Raw genomic sequence first — 17,668 nt, 5'->3', positions numbered from 1 at the left:
TCTCTTAACAACATAAAATTTTTGGGGGGGAAAAAAAAAAAAAAAAAAAAAAAAACAACCACAGAATGCTGAAAAAATACACTGTGAAAACCAAATACCTCTTTAGACCTCAGACACTGGATCACCGCCTTCAAGGTACTACACTCCTCTGTCAGCAACTGGACAGCGACATAGTGATCCCTCTTTAAGGTTTCAGCTTCTGAAATGTGTCTGGATTCCATATCCAGGATTTCGGCAGCATGTAGTTCTTGCATCTGCTCAATCTTTTCAGTAAACTGATTAATTATTTCAGTGACTTCTTCTGATGAACATTCCCTCCGTAAGTCAGTCTGGATTCCTGCATTTCTAACAAGAACTTGTGGAGTCTGATTGCTGCTGCTGACCTTGAGGGTCCCATCTGTCTGGGATGCGGAGCTCTGACCCACTTTTATAGGAAGTGGCTCTAATGTGCAGACCTTTCTATCTTCTTGTACCTCAGTATTATTTTCTCTTTCTGAGAAGCAGGATAATTTTGCTTCTGCCTTTTTGAGTTGATCCCTAACTTGGCTTAAATCTTTCTGGAGAAATGCCGTATATGTTTCTTTTACCTAAAACATAAAACAACAGTTTAGAACATTCAGGTAAAAATATCACATGTAGAATTTAGGGTTCAGAGTATAATCATGTTAGTATGCTCATTTTCCACAGAATAACAGGGAAAACATTTCAGAAACAGAGTTTTCATACACATTTGCATATATATAAAGTCACAGATTAACACAGAAGTGAAATCATTTTATCGGACTCTATTTTTGGTTCTCAGGGGTTAACATCCGTCCTTCTCCTTCTTTATTAACTAGACTAGAAGATTAAAAGCATCCCCCTTTTAAGAGATTAAAAGAGATTCCAAGGAAAACCAAACAAGAAAGATGAGAGCAATGAAATTTATAATAACTTTTCATCAAATTTATGAAAGATTTTTTTTTCCCTAAGCTGTTAAATTATAGATCTGAGATTGTTTTCATATTAAGAGAATATACACTTTGAAATAAAATAGGTAGAAATAGAAGCTATGTTATTAATTTTACCAAAAGTTCTTCCTGAAGTTTTTCTGCCTTCTCTTTGTAACTGGCAAGTTCTTCTTTAGTAGCAGCAGACTCTGCTCTAACAGTCTCAAGCTGACCAAAAAGTCCATTTTCTTCATTGGTATGAAACAGCTCAGCAGTTGTCTAAATGGTAGTGGAAAACACAAACATGTCATTTTCAAAAAATAAAGCCAAATTCAAGGTACTTGAATATTTCAATAAAGCTTTTTCAGGAACAACTGCCTATCAGATTAAAGGGGTTAAATAGACCCATGTTCTTTCAACAAATAGGGAAACTCTTCAGAACCATCAATTTATATTCTTGAGTCAGTACACACACACACACACACACACACAAAGAATGATTTTTCTGGGAATGAAAGGTAAATCAGGTCATTAGAATATATCCTAAAAAATTTTATAATTAATGAAACAGTTTCAGTTATCTATTCAAAAATTTTTCATATTTATATCACTCTCCTCAAAAGATATGAGGTGGTTTGGTAAGATAGTTCTTAGATACTAAGAAATAATAAAATCTTACTAAGATATTTTAATCATATGGTAAGTCACATTACTGTTTTAAATATTATTTACAGTAATTTATATAGTTTCAGTTAGCTAGAAGGAAAAAGCCTAGTAAATGGAAAGAATCACTACTCTTTGACAAATAAATATTCATAGGAACCTAATATATCAGTTAATTTCTGGTGTTCAGATAAGACTACACAGTACTCAAAATTACAAATATATAAAGTGAGAATCTGAAAATTAAAGTCCTTCCACATCTGTCCTATGCTAATACCTACGCCTTCAGAACTTTACATAAACAGACTTTCAGAGAAGAAAGGATGAAATCTAACAGGTATAGAATCTGTAAAAGCAAATGATTTATCACTCATACATTAATGCACTAGAACACTAATATATTCTGATATTTTTCATTGTGTAAAAGGAATGATAACACTTACCATGCATATTGGAAGAAAGAGAGAAAAAATCCACACAAGTTCCAGAGGACATTTGCTATCCTTAACATTTCCACGTTTCTTGGGACTGCTCTACTTATGACTGCTCATAATGACTATGGCAGTAAAATAAATACTGTGATTTTAAAACTATACAAAATACAGTTTGTATCCATTATTCTAGTGATAATAATATGACCATACAGAATGGTCATTTTTTAAAAATAAAAACCCTTTATATATGGAGTTGCTAGATATAAAGAGCATTGTTTGAATTTAATAAGTTAGCAGTAAGTTTAAGGAAAAGGGAAAAGAGTTTCTTAAGGTATTTAAGTGAAAAAGATCAAATACAAACTAACCTTGAGAATTTCAAAGTCTCCTGGAGGGCTTCTTTCCCTTTCTTTGCTTCCCTGTTTTTTCTCATTGTCCTCCAATAGCTTCTGCAGTTCTAGTAGCTTCTTTTCTTTTTCCAGAGCATTTTTTTCTGCAATTTCTATCTGTTCTTTTTGTAAAATCAAACTAGTCTGCATTTCAACCACCTGGCTTTCTAATTCTGATATTCTCAAGGTCAGTGCTGACACATTTGACTCCATTTCATTTTCTGTTAGTTGAGGCAAATTCTGTATATTCGTTCTTTCAGGTTTTGATGAAGTTGATTGTTTATCTTGCCAGAATTTTGCATATTCTTTAACTGCTTCAAGTTGGACTTGACTCACAAGAGCAGCGGCAACTTTTTCCTCAAGTGTATTCTGTAGGTTTACAATCTTGTTTTCCAGCACTTCTTTTTCAGACTGGCCTTGCTCCTGCATGTCCTTCATCTGTTTACGACACTGGGTAAGTTCTAAGTCCTTTGCGCTCACAGTGCTCTCGAGCTGTAGCACCTTTGTTTCCAAGCTGCTTATGGAAACTTTGCTGTTTTCTTCAAAAGAACTGAGGTAAGTCTGATTTTCTAGGGGCTGAAGAGCGTCCTCAGGAAGGACTACCTCTAGTCCTGGTTTGTTTTTGTTCAGGTCATCTATGGCCAAGTTAACACTTTTCCCTGGTATGCTATGGATTTTTTCAATTTCTTCACGTTCTCTCTTTAAGTTGTATAATTCTTCTGTTAGTTGGTTCATTTTTAAATTGGTTTCTTTAAGTGCATTTTTTGTCAAGGCCATTTCTTCATTAGTGTTTTCTACTTGCTGTTCCAAAGCCAATTTTTCAGCTGTTACCATATCCAACTGATGTTTTAAACTATCTGCTTCTTCTGGGAGAGAATTAGCAACCACTGATGTCTTTTGTTCAATATTTGCCAATTCCTGTTGAAGTTTTTCAATCACTTCATTCAGCTGCTCGATTTCTTCTTCTCTATTTTTCTTCACACGTTCTTGATCACTCAACAAACATTCTATCTGGGTTTCAAGATCCCTTATAAGTTCATTTTTTTCTTCAATAACCTATCAGTTAACAAAAAAGCAACATATGTAATAACTATGTATTTATATTTGGGGAATTTTATTTTATTAAGGCAATATCTTATTAAAGTGTTGATCATATACACAAAAATACTTCTCAGAAATACTAAATTTTAATATAGACCACAAGTCTTACATCATACCAAAAATGACCTTACTTAGAACTTCTTTCAGAAAATTATTAAATATAGAGTAATTTATGCATTTAATAGCTGATTTCCTGAAAGTAAAATAGTCAGTATCAATATATTCTAATTGAAAAGGATGAAAAGTATTAAAATAAAAGTCTATAACAGATAGTGCTTAAATATCACTATCTTATTTAAAAACTCAAACATAATAGAAGAATTTTGAAGTTTTTAATATTTCAGTTAGAATGATAGGATGAAATCTGAGGTATCAGAGACTATGAAACATCAAAAATGTTTGACAATATTAGGAATGGATACAAATACACATAGCTTGTTAAACTAAGATGTCTTAATAAATCAAAATTAATGGATAAAAGAGAATTAGGTTTTATTTGGTTTTTACATTAAAAAATAAACTGAAAAATAACTATTTTGCCCTTTAAAATTCTAGCTTAACCACTATGAAAAACAGTATGGAGGTTCCTTAAAAAAAGGAAAACAGAATATGATCCAGCAATTCCATTCCTGGGCATATATCCAGAAAAGGCAAGAAGTCTAATTTGAAAAGATACACACACCCCAATGTTCACAGCAACACAAATGACTATACATAAAAAAGATAAGCATGAAAGGTTAACTGTATAAGCAAGGAACTCTGTTTAATATCTTGTAATAACTTATAATGGAAAATAATCTGGAGAAAACTAGATCCGTTTGCTGTACACCTGAAATTAACACCATAGTGTAAATCAACTACTTCAATAAAAATAAAATTCTAATTTAAATAGTTTCATATAGTAATTTTAAATTAGTGTACCTTGTTATCTGTCGTCATTTTAAGTTGATGCTGAAGTTTCATAATTTGCTCATTCAATCGGTCAATTTCTACCTCTTTTTCTTGCATTATTTGAGCAAATTTCCCAAACAGTACATGTTGATCCTGAGTAGAGATAGCATCAGATTCCTTTATGATAAATCCCAGTTTCTCCATTTCATCCTAGGAACAAAGATAACCATCCCAGTTGGATAGAGCATTACATGTGATCTTTAGACCATTCTGTCAATTAACTCTTACCAAGCTACAGCACCCAAAATGTTCAAAGCTACTATATAATTATTGTAAATCAATAAATTTTAAAATGTTTTGATACAGGTCTCCAAAATTTTTCATATGTTGGGTTGAACATAAACTCTATGCAAATCCATTTGCAGCTATTATTCCTCTGTTAAGCATTATGTAGCAGCTGGATTTAGCAAATGCTTAATACTTATGACTATACAAGACAAAAACAATGAATTATTTAGAGGCAAAGTTTTCCTTGAGCAATTACCTTAAATAATTTGTTTTCTTGTTCAAGTTCTTGTAGGCGGGTAGTAGATTCCTTTTTCTGTATTTCTAACTGCATATGTAGCTGCTGGACTTCTTCATTCTTATTTTCCAGTTCTTCTCTGAACTGTTCTAACTGCTCTTCTAAGTTTGTGATCTTTGATATCAAAATTATCAAAGGGAGAGAGAAAAATACTGTTCATATAGATGTTTATTTGTCAAGAGAGAATGAAGACTGCTGGATTAAGCTCTACAGGATGCATGCTTAAAACAGGTGAGCCATGAAAATAAAGGAAAGGGGTTTCTCTAAGCCAGATATAACTGCGTGGTTTCCAGACATTTTCAAACTAAACACTTTAAAACTATCCTTCCCAGAGGAAGGCTATAAGGAGCCATTTCCTACCAAATATTATCTCCTGATAAAGCATAAAAGAGTTATGAGAGGAAGGGAAAGAATCCACATTTTAAATCTTATTTTATGTTAAATTAACTGCTATCAAAAAGGCTCAAGAAAGCTGTAGAATTAAGTCAGTTATTTTAGCCACCAAATGAGACTAACTCAATTCAGTCCATATTAATACTTAACCCCATAAAAGGTTTGGCAGCCACATGCCTTATTTGGGCAGAAGGGAGCAGAGGCAGACTCTAAGACCAAGAGATACTTAGGTCTGACACACAGAAACTTACAGAGTAAGTTAGTAAACCATTTTAGGAGAATAACTAGAGTGTTCCTATGTATAAGACAACTGAATTCAGCTCTGAGCACAGATTATCACTAATGGTAAAGCAATTGCTCTTTGATAGTTATATAGAGATTGAAACTAATGGTGAATAGTAACAGCTATTTATATTTTAAAAATTGGGCTTGCTTGAGGACAGGAACAGTTGTTTACCCCAATGCTTTGCAAGTTCTTCTACATTTTTAATGAATGGATTTTCAAATGCTTATTTATCTAATGATCAAAACTGCTGCATTAAGACCAACCTAAGATACAAGGGCAGCATTTAGTGGCAGCTGGCCCAAAGAATACTTATAAATCATTCATCATCTTAGAACTTGAAAGGGGGCACATTCTGATTACACACCAACATGTAGTCAGAGGAGGAGGAAATGGCAACCACTCCAGTATTCTTGCCTGGAGAATTCCATGGACAGAGGAGCCTCTAAGGCTACAGTTCATGGGGTAACAAAGGGTCGGACACGACAGAGTGACTGAGTACACGTAGTCAGAATTATATCTTAGCATTAGCAAAGCAAAGACCTTCAAAATCATTTAACCTAATATTTCTGTAACAGAAATCATATTTATATTAGTAATAAATAGCCATCATTTATAGCTTCCCTGATGACTCAGATGGTAAAGAATCTGCCTGCAATGCAGGAGACTCAGGTTCGATTTCTGGGCCAGGAAGATCCCCTGAAGAAAGGAATGGAAACCCACTCCATATTCTTGCTTGGAGAATTCCATGGACAGAAGCCCGTGGGGTTGCAAAGAGTTGGACATGACCAAGCAACTAACACTTACAGGCAACTCACTGTTAAGACACTGCATGATATGCTTTATATGTATTATTCTTTAAAAGCCCTGTAATGACTCAGACATGACTGAGTGACTTCACTTGCACTTTTCACTTTCATGCATTGGAGAAGGAAATGGCAACCCACTCCAGTGTTCTTGCCTGGAGAATCCCAGGGACGGGGGAGCCTGGTGGGCTGCCGTCTGTGGGGTCCCACAGAGTTGGACACGACTGAAGCGACTTAGCAGCAGCAGTAGCAATGACTTTATACATCTTTACTAGAATTATCTCCATTTCAGAGATGAGGAAGGGAGTCACTGAGACAGGAGTCCCTTGTTCTGCAGTCACAAGGCTAGTATGTGGAAGTCACTTTTGAACCTCAGGAGTTTACCTCTGGAACCTGACATTCTTAACTATTATTTATCCTACTTCTAATAACTAATGTCTAAGACTTACATTTAAATAATTTTCTTTAATACTGGTATTAAGCTCAGTAATAACACCTGAAATATAGTTATTAGCTGCACACGTATAATTATCAGGTTAGTCTCCTGAAAATTGTGATGATTATATCTTCTTCAAAGTTACCTAATAGATTACATTTATACTTCTTCTATCTTCTATGACTACTTTTGGTGACAAGGTATTATTTCAACACATACATAGATATTTAAGCTCAAAATTGCTGCCCTTGCCTGTCTCACCTCACACTTATTTTCTTTTTTGATAAAACAGGTTATGGTCAAATTCTTAGCCTTAATATTCAAAGTGTAGTCCCGGGAGGAGAACTAGCATCACATGGGAACATGTTTGAAGCACAGATTCTCAAGCCTCACCCTGGGCCTACTGAATCAGTCTTCATTTTAAAACGATCCCTAAGGGGATTCATAGCGCATTCAAGTTTCAGAAGCACTCATCTAAAGCACTAACATTCCCATCATAAGCAGCTGAACTTGAGGCATCAAAACAGAGACTTCAATTCCCAAAATGACACGGTGAGGCATTCTTTCCTCTTCACAGCCAGACTTCAGTTTTGGTCCCTGGCTGTCTTATTACTGAGGCTATGATAACCAAGAACCAGAAAAATATTATTAAGGTTTAAAAATAGAATGGCAGCTTTTTGGTTTAACCTTGTTTAATTTAGCTACCAAATGATATCTAGATTGTCTGGATTACATTAATTAGCACCTATTTGTGTTTTAAGAATTTTTTCTTTCAAATGTGTACACACACACTGGCTTCAAATGTGTACACACACACACGGGCTACATGCACACACACACACACACCACACACGTGCTTCCCAGGCGTCACTAGTGGTAAAGAACCCTCCTGCCAATGCAGGAGACATAAGAGATACAGGTTAGATCCCTGGGTCTGGAAGATCTCCTGGAGAGGGCATGGCAACCGACTCCAGTATTCTTGCATGGAGAATCCTATGGACAGAGGAGTCTGGTGGGCTACAGTCCACGGGATCACAGAGTCGGACACGACTGAAGCAACTTACCACAGTCCAGCACATACATACATATATATATCCTAATTAGACAGAAGATTCCTTGAGATTGGTGCTGGTTTTAAAATTGGACAGTGGTGCTCTACACATGGCAATTCAACAAATACTGAATGACTGTTTATGATAATTTCTCATCAGCAAGGCAAAACATGCCTGGATGTTTTGGCAGTAAAGCATCACAAAGCTCCAGAATGAGAGAAATTGAGGAGGAATTCTTGTTCAGCTACTTACTGTGTGACCATGAGCAAGTTCCTTAACGTTTATTAAGATCTGGTTTACTCAATAAAGTGGAAACACCAAAAGAACCTATCCTCAGGGAGAGTTTAAGGTTAAGGACACAAGGCATTAATTAAAATACTGACCACGTTCTAGCACAGACCTCAACAAAGTTAACTATTATTATTTATTATTGTCATTTGTAAGTTCGATCTCATTGCTGCTGCTGCTAAGTCGCTCTACTTAAAACCTATCCTATTGAAAGCATCTTTTTCTTAAAGAAACTCTTCTATTTCTCTCCACATTATTCTCCTCTTATACAGCCTGAAACCCTTATCTATCTTAAGGTTTTCTGTTCTTTCACTCTGCATTTCTAAATATTGTAATAAACTTTTTAAAAAGTTGTACACAAATTAGGCTATCAGAGTAGTGGGAGGTATCTCAAATATAACAACACATAGACATCCTACGTTTATACTGTCAGATATCTGAAAACATTTGTCTAGTGCAGGAAAGAATGCATAAGAAGTTATTTTCTTTAAAAGATATGTTTCAATTTTACATCCCTATCTTTCAGTCTCCACTTACTGAGTGACTAGGTTCTGATAGAACACTTGTCACTGTTATTCAAAATTAGTAGACCAAGTTTGTTGTTTAGTCGCTAACTTATGTCTGACTCTTTTGTGACCCCATGGACTGTCACCTGCCAGGCTCCTCTGTCCATGCGATTTCCCAGGCAAGGATACTGGAGTAGATCAAGGTTAGCTGTCAACTTAATTCTTTACTCACTCAGCAAGTCTGGCTCTGTTTCATCTGTAAAAACTGGTAGCTAGTTGATACAAGCTCTCTAAGGTCTGTTGTAATTCCAACAAATATAATTCTAAGTAGGAGACACTTATTAGATCCTTACTTCAAGAAATTAAGAGGTTAAGTAGTGTTAAATAAAATTCAAATGACAATATAAAATTTTACTATATTTAATCAATTATTTCTGCCTTGTAACCAGTTTTGGAGTCCCATTTTTTAGAAAGCAGATCATCTATTTGATTATTTAGTGTAAGAGAAATCTTTAAATGTTAATTTTTTTTGAAGCACACATTAACAAAAGTGATTATATGTCCACAAAAGTGTCCCCAGTCACTCACATAAAAGCCAAAAAGTAAAATAAGAATCTCTCAGATAAACATTAGTTAGTACTATGAGATAATGAGAAAATAATAATTTTCATGAAAATAATCATTTCCATCATTTATATAGATGACTTTTTTCTTCTCTAAACTACAAGTTCTCTGAGCTATAGTTTTAGGTGACATCTAAATCAATCTTCTTTTTTTCAAAGTACTCATTAACACTTATAAACTGTTTATATTCAATAAATACACATCAAATGTTCTGAGAAAATTATATGGAAAGAGATAAAAATGTAATTGAAACTTCTGAAACATTTAAAATGATATGCTATAGCTAGATAGCAAGGAACAATATGCTAGAGAAAAACTGATGATAGACAAAGGTTCAAATAATTAGGACTTGAAAATGATGGCTGTTTTAAAAGTGCATCTTCTGGTTTTCTTGGGGTAGGGGGAAGGGAGGGAGCAGAAAAACATAAAAGAACTTTATAGAATTAAGAAGATGTATATTAGTACACTGTAAAAAGTCACTACTATCTCCCAGGGAAATATAACTTTAGAAAAAACAAACTCCACAGGAAAGCAGCAGTAATTCAAAGCCCATGGCAAGGCCAGGAGGAAGATACTTCCTTGTGCCCCAACACTACTCTCTCTCTCTCCTCTCGTCTTCATTTAATTCATACCTACCAAACTGGCCACCTTTTTGTCCTCAAAACTCCCTTCTCTGTCCAGGCCATGTGTCCCCTCTTCTTCATTCCAGTTTACTCATTTAAATGTTTACTGCCTTCAACGGCAGCTTAGGCAATGAGCTAAGAAACAGTCTATATACTTTGGTTTCACACCATGAACTCCATTCTAATCAAATTAAATTTTCTAAAGTAATTCAAGCCACATTTTGTCATTAAAAATAAACTTACCTCTTTTTCCTTTCTGTCTATGGCATCTCGCTCTGCCTGCAATTGTATTTCTAGAGACAATTCTGCTTTAGCTTCTATAGCTCCAAAGTGTTTTCGGTCCTCTACCTTTAAATACATAAAAATTTTCTCAAAATTTCAGACATTAAATCCTAATTATCCATTTTAATTGGAGAAGTGTTTCTTGAATTAGAAGTAGTCTACATTAGTGAACAATCAAAAGTTACAACATTCACTCTTGAATGTACTTTATATAAATTAAAACAAGAATGCCTGACAATCTTAAAATTCATTTCTCAGGTAAAATGAAGGCTATCCCCTCATCTCCTACATTCCCAAATTTCCTTATCCTGCTTTTCTTTAGCATAATAGGAACAGATCTCACTGCTTCTTAGCCTGGGGCACGGCATCAGCCTGAACTGGTGCCTACAGCCTGAACTGGTGCCTACAGATTTTCACTTGGCTGTTATTTTAGAATCTTATTAATGCTTAAAAGGGTAATTAAGTCTTCTGGCTTAATCTTTCTTAATCAGGACCCAGTATGCAAGGGATATTTGGAGAAAAGAATAGGGTGGGAAGATTTGAGAGAATGGCATTGAAACATGTATAATATCATGTATGAAATGAGTTGTCAGTCCAGGTTTGATGCACGATACTGGATGCTTGGGGCTAGTGCACTGGGACGACCCAGAGGGATGATATGGGGAGGGAGGAGGGAGGAGGGAGGAGGGTTCAGGATGGGGAACACATGTATACCTGTGGCAGATTCATTTTGATATTTGGCAAAACTAATACAATTTGTAAAGTTAAAAAAAAAAAAAAAGAATAAACAGAAATGGTTATGATGTTAATGAAGACATACAGATACATTATGCAACAATATCAAGAGTCCTTAGGATAAAGCCTACTTGATCATGGTGTGATTCTTTTTAATGTGTTGTTGGATTCTGATTGCTAGAATTTTGTTAAGGATTTTTGCATCTATGTTCATCAGTGATATTGGCCTGTAGTTTTCTTTTTTTGTGGGATCTTTGTCAGGTTTTGGTATTAGGGTGATGGTGGCCTCATAGAATGAGTTTGGAAGTTTACCTTCCTCTGCAATTTTTTGGAAGAGTTTGAGCAGGATAGGTGTTAGCTCTTCTCTAAATTTTTGGTAGAATTCAGCTGTGAAGCCGTCTGGACCGGGGCTTTTGTTTGCTGGAAGATTTTTGATTACAGTTTCAATTTCCATGCTTGTGATGGGTCTGTTAAGATTTTCTATTTCTTCCTGGTCGAGTTTTGGAAAGTTGTACTTTTCTAAGAATTTGTCCATTTCTTCCACGTTGTCCATTTTATTGGCATATAATTGTTGACAGTAGTCTCTTATGATCCTTTGTATTTCTGTGTTGTCTGTTGTGATCTCTCCATTTTCGTTTCTAATTTTGTTGATTTGATTTTTCTCCCTTTGTTTCTTGATGAGTCTGGCTAATGGTTTGTCAATTTTATTTATCCTTTCAAAGAACCAGCTTTTGGTTTTGTTGATTTTTGCTATGGTCTCTCTTGTTTTTTTTGCATTTATTTTTGCTCTAATTTTTAAGATTTCTTTCCTTCTACTAACCCTGGAGTTCTTCATTTCTTCCTTTTCTAGTTGCTTTAGGTGTAGAGTTAGGTTATTTATTTGACTTTTTTCTTGTTTCTTGAGGTGTGCCTGTATTGCTATGAACTTTCCCCTTAGGACTGCTTTTACCGTGTCCCACAGGTTTTGGGTTGTTGTGTTTTCATTTTCATTCGTTTCTATGCAAATTTTGATTTCTTTTTTGATTTCTTCTGTGATTTGTTGGTTATTCAGCAGCGTGTTGTTCAGCCTCCATATGTTGGAATTTTTCATAGTTTTTCTCCTGTAATTGAGATCTAATCTTACTGCATTGTGGTCAGAAAAGATGCTTGGAATGATTTCTATTTTTTTGAATTTACCAAGGCTAGCTTTATGGCCTAGGATGTGATCTATCCTGGAGAAGGTTCCATGTGCGCTTGAGAAAAAGGTGAAATTCATTGTTTTGGGATGAAATGTCCTATAGATATCAATTAGGTCTAACTGGTCCATTGTATCATTTAAAGTTTGTGTTTCCTTGTTAATTTTCTGTTTAGTTGATCTATCCATAGGTGTAAGTGGGGTATTAAAGTCTCCCACTATTATTATGTTATTGTTAATTTCTCCTTTCATACTTGTTAGCATTTGTCTTACGTACTATGGTGCTCCCATGTTGGGTGCATATATATTTATAATTGTTATATCTTCTTCTTGGATTGATCCTTTGAGCATTATGTAGTGACCTTCTTTGTCTCTTTTCACAGCCTTTGTTTTAAAGTCTATTTTATCTGATATGAGTATTGCTATTCCTGCTTTCTTTTGGTCCCTATTTGCATGGAAAATCTTTTTCCATGATCAAGTGGGCTTTATCCCAGGGATGCAAGGATTCTTCAATATCCGCAAATCAATCAATGTAATACACCACATTAACAAATTGAAAAATAAAAACCATATGATTATCTCAATAGATGCAGAGAAAGCCTTTGACAAAATTCAACATCCATTTATGACAAAAACTCTCCAGAAAGCAGGAATAGAAGGAACATACCTCAACATAATAAAAGCTATATATGACAAACCCACAGCAAACATTATCCTCAGTGGTGAAAAATTGAAAGCATTTCCTCTAAAGTCAGGAACAAGACAAGGGTGCCCACTTTCACCATTACTATTCAACATAGTTTTGGAAGTTTTGGCCACAGCAATCAGAGCAGAAAAAGAAATAAAAGGAATCCAAACTGGAAAAGAAGAAGTAAAACTCTCACTATTTGCAGATGACATGATCCTCTACGTAGAAAACCCTAAAGATTCCACCAGAAAATTACTAGAAATAATCAATGACTATAGTAAAGTTGCAGGATATAAAATCAACACACAGAAATCCCTTGCATTCCTATACACTAATAATGAGAAAACAGAAAGAGAAATTAAGGAAACAATTCCATTCACCATTGCAACGGAAAGAATAAAATACTTAGGAATCTACCTAAAGAAACTAAAGACCTATATATAGAAAACTATAAAACACTGGTGAAAGAAATCAAAGAGGACACTAATAGATGGAGAAATATACCATGTTCATGGATTGGAAGAATCAATATAGTGAAAATGAGTATACTACCCAAAGCAATTTATAGATTCAACGCAATCCCTATCAAGCTACCAACAGTATTCTTCACAGAGCTAGAACAAATAATTTCACAATTTGTATGGAAATACAAAAAACCTCGAATAGACAAAGCGATCTTGAGAAAGAAGAATGGAACTGGAGGAATCAACCTACCTGACTTCAGGCTCTACTACAAAGCCACAGTTATCAAGACAGTATGGTACTGGCACAAAGACAGAAATATTGATCAATGGAATAAAATAGAAAGCCCAGAGATAAATCCACGCACATATGGACACCTTATCTTTGACAAAGGAGGCAAGAATATACAATGGATTAAAGACAATCTCTTTAACAAGTGGTGCTGGGAAATCTGGTCAACCACTTGTAAAAGAATGAAACTAGACCACTTTCTAACACCATACACAAAAATAAACTCAAAATGGATTAAAGATCTAAACGTAAGACCAGAAACTATAAAACTCCTAGAGGAGAACATAGGCAAAACACTCTCCGACATACATCACAGCAGGATCCTCTGTGACCCACCTCCCAGAATATTGGAAATAAAATCAAAAATAAACAAATGGGACCTAATTAACCTTAAAAGCTTCTGCACATCAAAGGAAACTATTAGCAAGGTGAAAAGACAGCCTTCAGAATGGGAGAAAATAATAGCAAATGAAGCAACGGACAAACAACTTATCTCAAAAATATACAAGCAACTCCTACAGCTCAACTCCAGAAAAATAAACGACCCAATCAAAAAATGGGCCAAAGAACTAAATAGACATTCTCCAAAGAAGACATACAGATGGCTAACAAACACATGAAAAGATGCTCAACATCACTCATTATCAGAGAAATGCAAATCAAAACCACTATGAGGTACCATTTCACACCAGTCAGAATGGCTGCGATCCAAAAGTCTACAAATAATGAATGATGGAGAGGGTGTGGAGAAAAGGGAACCCTCTTACACTGTTGGTGGGAATGCAAACTAGTACAGCCACTATGGAGAACAGTGTGGAGATTCCTTAAAAAACTGGAAATAGAACTGCTTTATGATCCAGCAATCCCACTGCTGGGCATACACACTGAGGAAACCAGAAGGGAAAGAGACACGTGTACCCCAATGTTCATCGCAGCACTGTTTATAATAGCCAGGACATGGAAGCAACCTAGATGTCCATCAGCAGATGAATGGATAAGAAAGCTGTGGTACTTATACACAATGGAGTATTACTCAGCCATTAAAAAGAATACATTTGAATCAGTTCTAATGAGGTGGATGAAACTGGAGCCTATTATACAGAGTGAAGTAAGCCAGAAGGAAAAACATAAATACAGTATACTAACGCATATATATGGAATTTAGAAAGATGGTAACAATAACCCAGTGTATGAGACAGCAAAAGAGACACTGATGTACAAAACAGTCTAAAGGACTCTGTGGGAGAGGGAGAGGGTGGGAAGATTTGGGAGAATGACATTGAAACATGCAAAATATCATGTAAGAAACGAGTTGCCAGTCCAGGTTTGATGCACGATACTGGATGCTTGGGGCTAGTGCACTGGGACGACCCAGAGGGATGGTATGGGGAGGGAGGAGGGAGGAGGGTTCAGGATGGGGAACACATGTATACCTGTGGCGGATTCATTTTGATATTTGGCAAAACTAATACAATTATGTAAAGTTTAAAAATAAAATAAAATTAAAAAAAAAAAACAAAACTCAACATTCAGAAAACTAAAAAAAAAAAAAGAGTCCTTAGTAATTTTTTTATGTAAATAAATATGTTCATGCAACTAAGCATAATCTGTACTAAAACACTTGATAAAATTAACCCAAAGAAAATGTCACACCTTTTGAAAAGTGTCTGCACTAACGAGTAAGGCTTGCTCCAGCTCCCTTACTCTGAACTCCAATTTCTCAATTTCTTCATTCCGCTCCTGTATATCCCTCTGAAGCTGCTCTTTAGACAGCAAAAGCTCACTGCACTTGTCCGTTTTTTCTTTCAGATGATTTGTTAACTGCTCAACCTGGAAATATAATAAGCAAAAACTGTAATGTTAAAATATGTAAGGATGTTAGTAATAAATCTATCCTCCTTTCAGATTTTTTTAGATCCTATGCTTAATTGTATTTTTGATAAGGATGGCACTATCACCTCCAACTACAGCAACGTTTTCTGAGTTGATGCTTCTAAGCAGCACTAAAGAGAAATAATATTGCTTTCACCAATTCTTTTAAGAGAGTTCTGTTAAGACTAAGGCTTTCCCTAGCTAGGAGGAAAAAATAAATGCATTTTTGAATAATGTTGAATTGCTAGCTCTAATGGCACAACCACACTAAAACCTAATAAAGAAAACAAGTTTACACAGTACTTACATTCATATGTGAGATACAATGACCTAAAAAACTTTCATGAATTATACTTTTCTTTCCACCAACGGTTTATCAACATATATAATAATACAGTGGTTCTAAAATACCATAGGGACAGAAGGGAACTGGGGACCTTTAATACAGTTACTTGGAAAAAAGCTTTTCAGCCCACACATTCCACCAGCCTAGGAGAGGGATCAGGATGCCAGGCAGTGCAAGGGATCCATGTGCCCTGAAAAAGTGATTCAGATAAGAAGCAGATGGAAGGATATAGGAAAGACCAGTAAGAGAGCTTGTGAAATTAGTTGTGCTCAAATGGAGAAAGCTTATTAAAAAAAGAAATATGATGGTAAGAAAAAAGAAACTCTACCTTATTTCAGTGAGATTCTTAGAGGAAATTATCTAAAAATGGCACTTCTTCCTTAAAACATTAAAAGAAATGCTAGCTTACCTACAATTAGAGGTTGAGAAAGGATAGTAATAAAGCCTGAGGAGAAGCCTGAACAACCAAGGCTGGACTAAGACTTGAAGTAAGGTTAAAGGAGAATAAAGCAGGCAGAGCAAAATGGCACAGTGTACTGGTAACAGCTAGATGCTTCTTTCTTTTTTTTTTGGTCCTGAGAAAATCAGAAGCTAGAGAATCAGATCTGGCTAAATAAGAAGAAAACAAATGGATCACAATGTTTTGGAAGAAAATCAAACACATACTTTTTGTTAGTTTCCTAACTTAGTTTCCTAAAGTTTTATGAATGAGGCAAATTACCCTTTTTAATAATAAGGAAACAAATAGTAGGAAATGACTAAGTTCTAGAGCTTAAATATTCTTTTCAGATTCAACAAACACACAGCTATTTTTCAAAATCTAGAATATGTCAGGAACACGATGAATGACTATGAACTGTGGGGACTGCTAACTTTTCTACTGCTCCAGTAGATAACGCTTTTCTACATCAGATTCCTTATGGTTTTTTGTTTTTAAAGATACCTTTTGTTAAATAAGACTGTAGATAACATTTTACGACAATGAGTTATAGGTATTTTATACTTCTTTGGTATCTTTACCTTCTCATATTGAAGTAATATTTAAGTTTCTGATTTTGAAAACTGATATACAATAGAAAGACTTCAAGTTTTTTAAGATATGAATCTTACTTTATATATAATATACAAATTAACGTACGGAAGACAGTATCAATAAAAACATTACCTCTCTAGTTTGGTGTTCACTGACAGGCTGGAATCGAGGCACGACCTTAAGTTGTTGTTCTAGTTTCTGTATTTCCTGTTGGAATACATCTCTCTCGTGTTCTCTATCGACAGCTTGCTCCTAAAGTTTAATAATGATAGTAACTGAAGAAATAACATTTATTGACGTTATTATTTCCCTTACTTCCCTTTAATTGTAGGCACAGTTGCCTGTTTGAAGATGAACGACTGATGATCACAGAAATGCTCCAAACCAAAAAGGTTTAAAAAGATAACACTTGTTGCATGGTACATAGCCTAGTAGGGCTCTTGTATGATACATAACCCATGGCTCTTCAGCAAAAATGCAAGCACTTAAATGTTATCTGAAGCACAACACTTTTTACAATTCAAGTAATGTTAAATACAAAATGAAATTAAAATGGTCTCCTTAAAATGAATTTACTTTTTTGGAACAAAGGAGGACTCCCAATATTTAGGCAAAATAAGTAGAACAAATTGTGTTGTAGTTACATTTTTTTCATTTTAATATAGGTTTTTTAAAATACCTAAAATTACAAAGTATTTTAGAATCTGATTCTCTGATCTGTGAAGATAACATAAGACTTAATGAAACTCCAAAGAAGAAAATCCACATGAAATTAGAGATTTAACAT

At 34.9% G+C, this 17,668-nt stretch overlaps 1 protein-coding gene across 10 annotated transcripts in view; it reads right to left on the bottom strand.

Moving 5' to 3' along the window:
• Positions 1 to 17,668, bottom strand: part of AKAP9 (A-kinase anchoring protein 9) — a 165,948-nt gene that overhangs the window by 24,153 nt on the left and 124,127 nt on the right. For all 10 annotated transcript variants that reach the window (XM_061413402.1, XM_061413397.1, XM_061413403.1 and 7 more), the window contains 8 exons: positions 17,014 to 17,133; positions 15,284 to 15,460; positions 10,242 to 10,346; positions 4,949 to 5,101; positions 4,435 to 4,614; positions 2,392 to 3,468; positions 1,068 to 1,208; positions 99 to 587 (listed from right to left, as the gene is read on the bottom strand). In XM_061413402.1, coding sequence (XP_061269386.1) covers positions 99 to 587; positions 1,068 to 1,208; positions 2,392 to 3,468; positions 4,435 to 4,614; positions 4,949 to 5,101; positions 10,242 to 10,346; positions 15,284 to 15,460; positions 17,014 to 17,133 — 2,442 coding nt within the window. The remainder of the gene's footprint in view (positions 1 to 98; positions 588 to 1,067; positions 1,209 to 2,391; positions 3,469 to 4,434; positions 4,615 to 4,948; positions 5,102 to 10,241; positions 10,347 to 15,283; positions 15,461 to 17,013; positions 17,134 to 17,668) is intronic.

This window comes from Bos javanicus, chromosome 4 (assembly GCF_032452875.1).
Source record: "Bos javanicus breed banteng chromosome 4, ARS-OSU_banteng_1.0, whole genome shotgun sequence".
NCBI lineage: Eukaryota > Metazoa > Chordata > Mammalia > Artiodactyla > Bovidae > Bos > Bos javanicus.
This window is presented reverse-complemented; position numbering and strand designations above follow the sequence as displayed.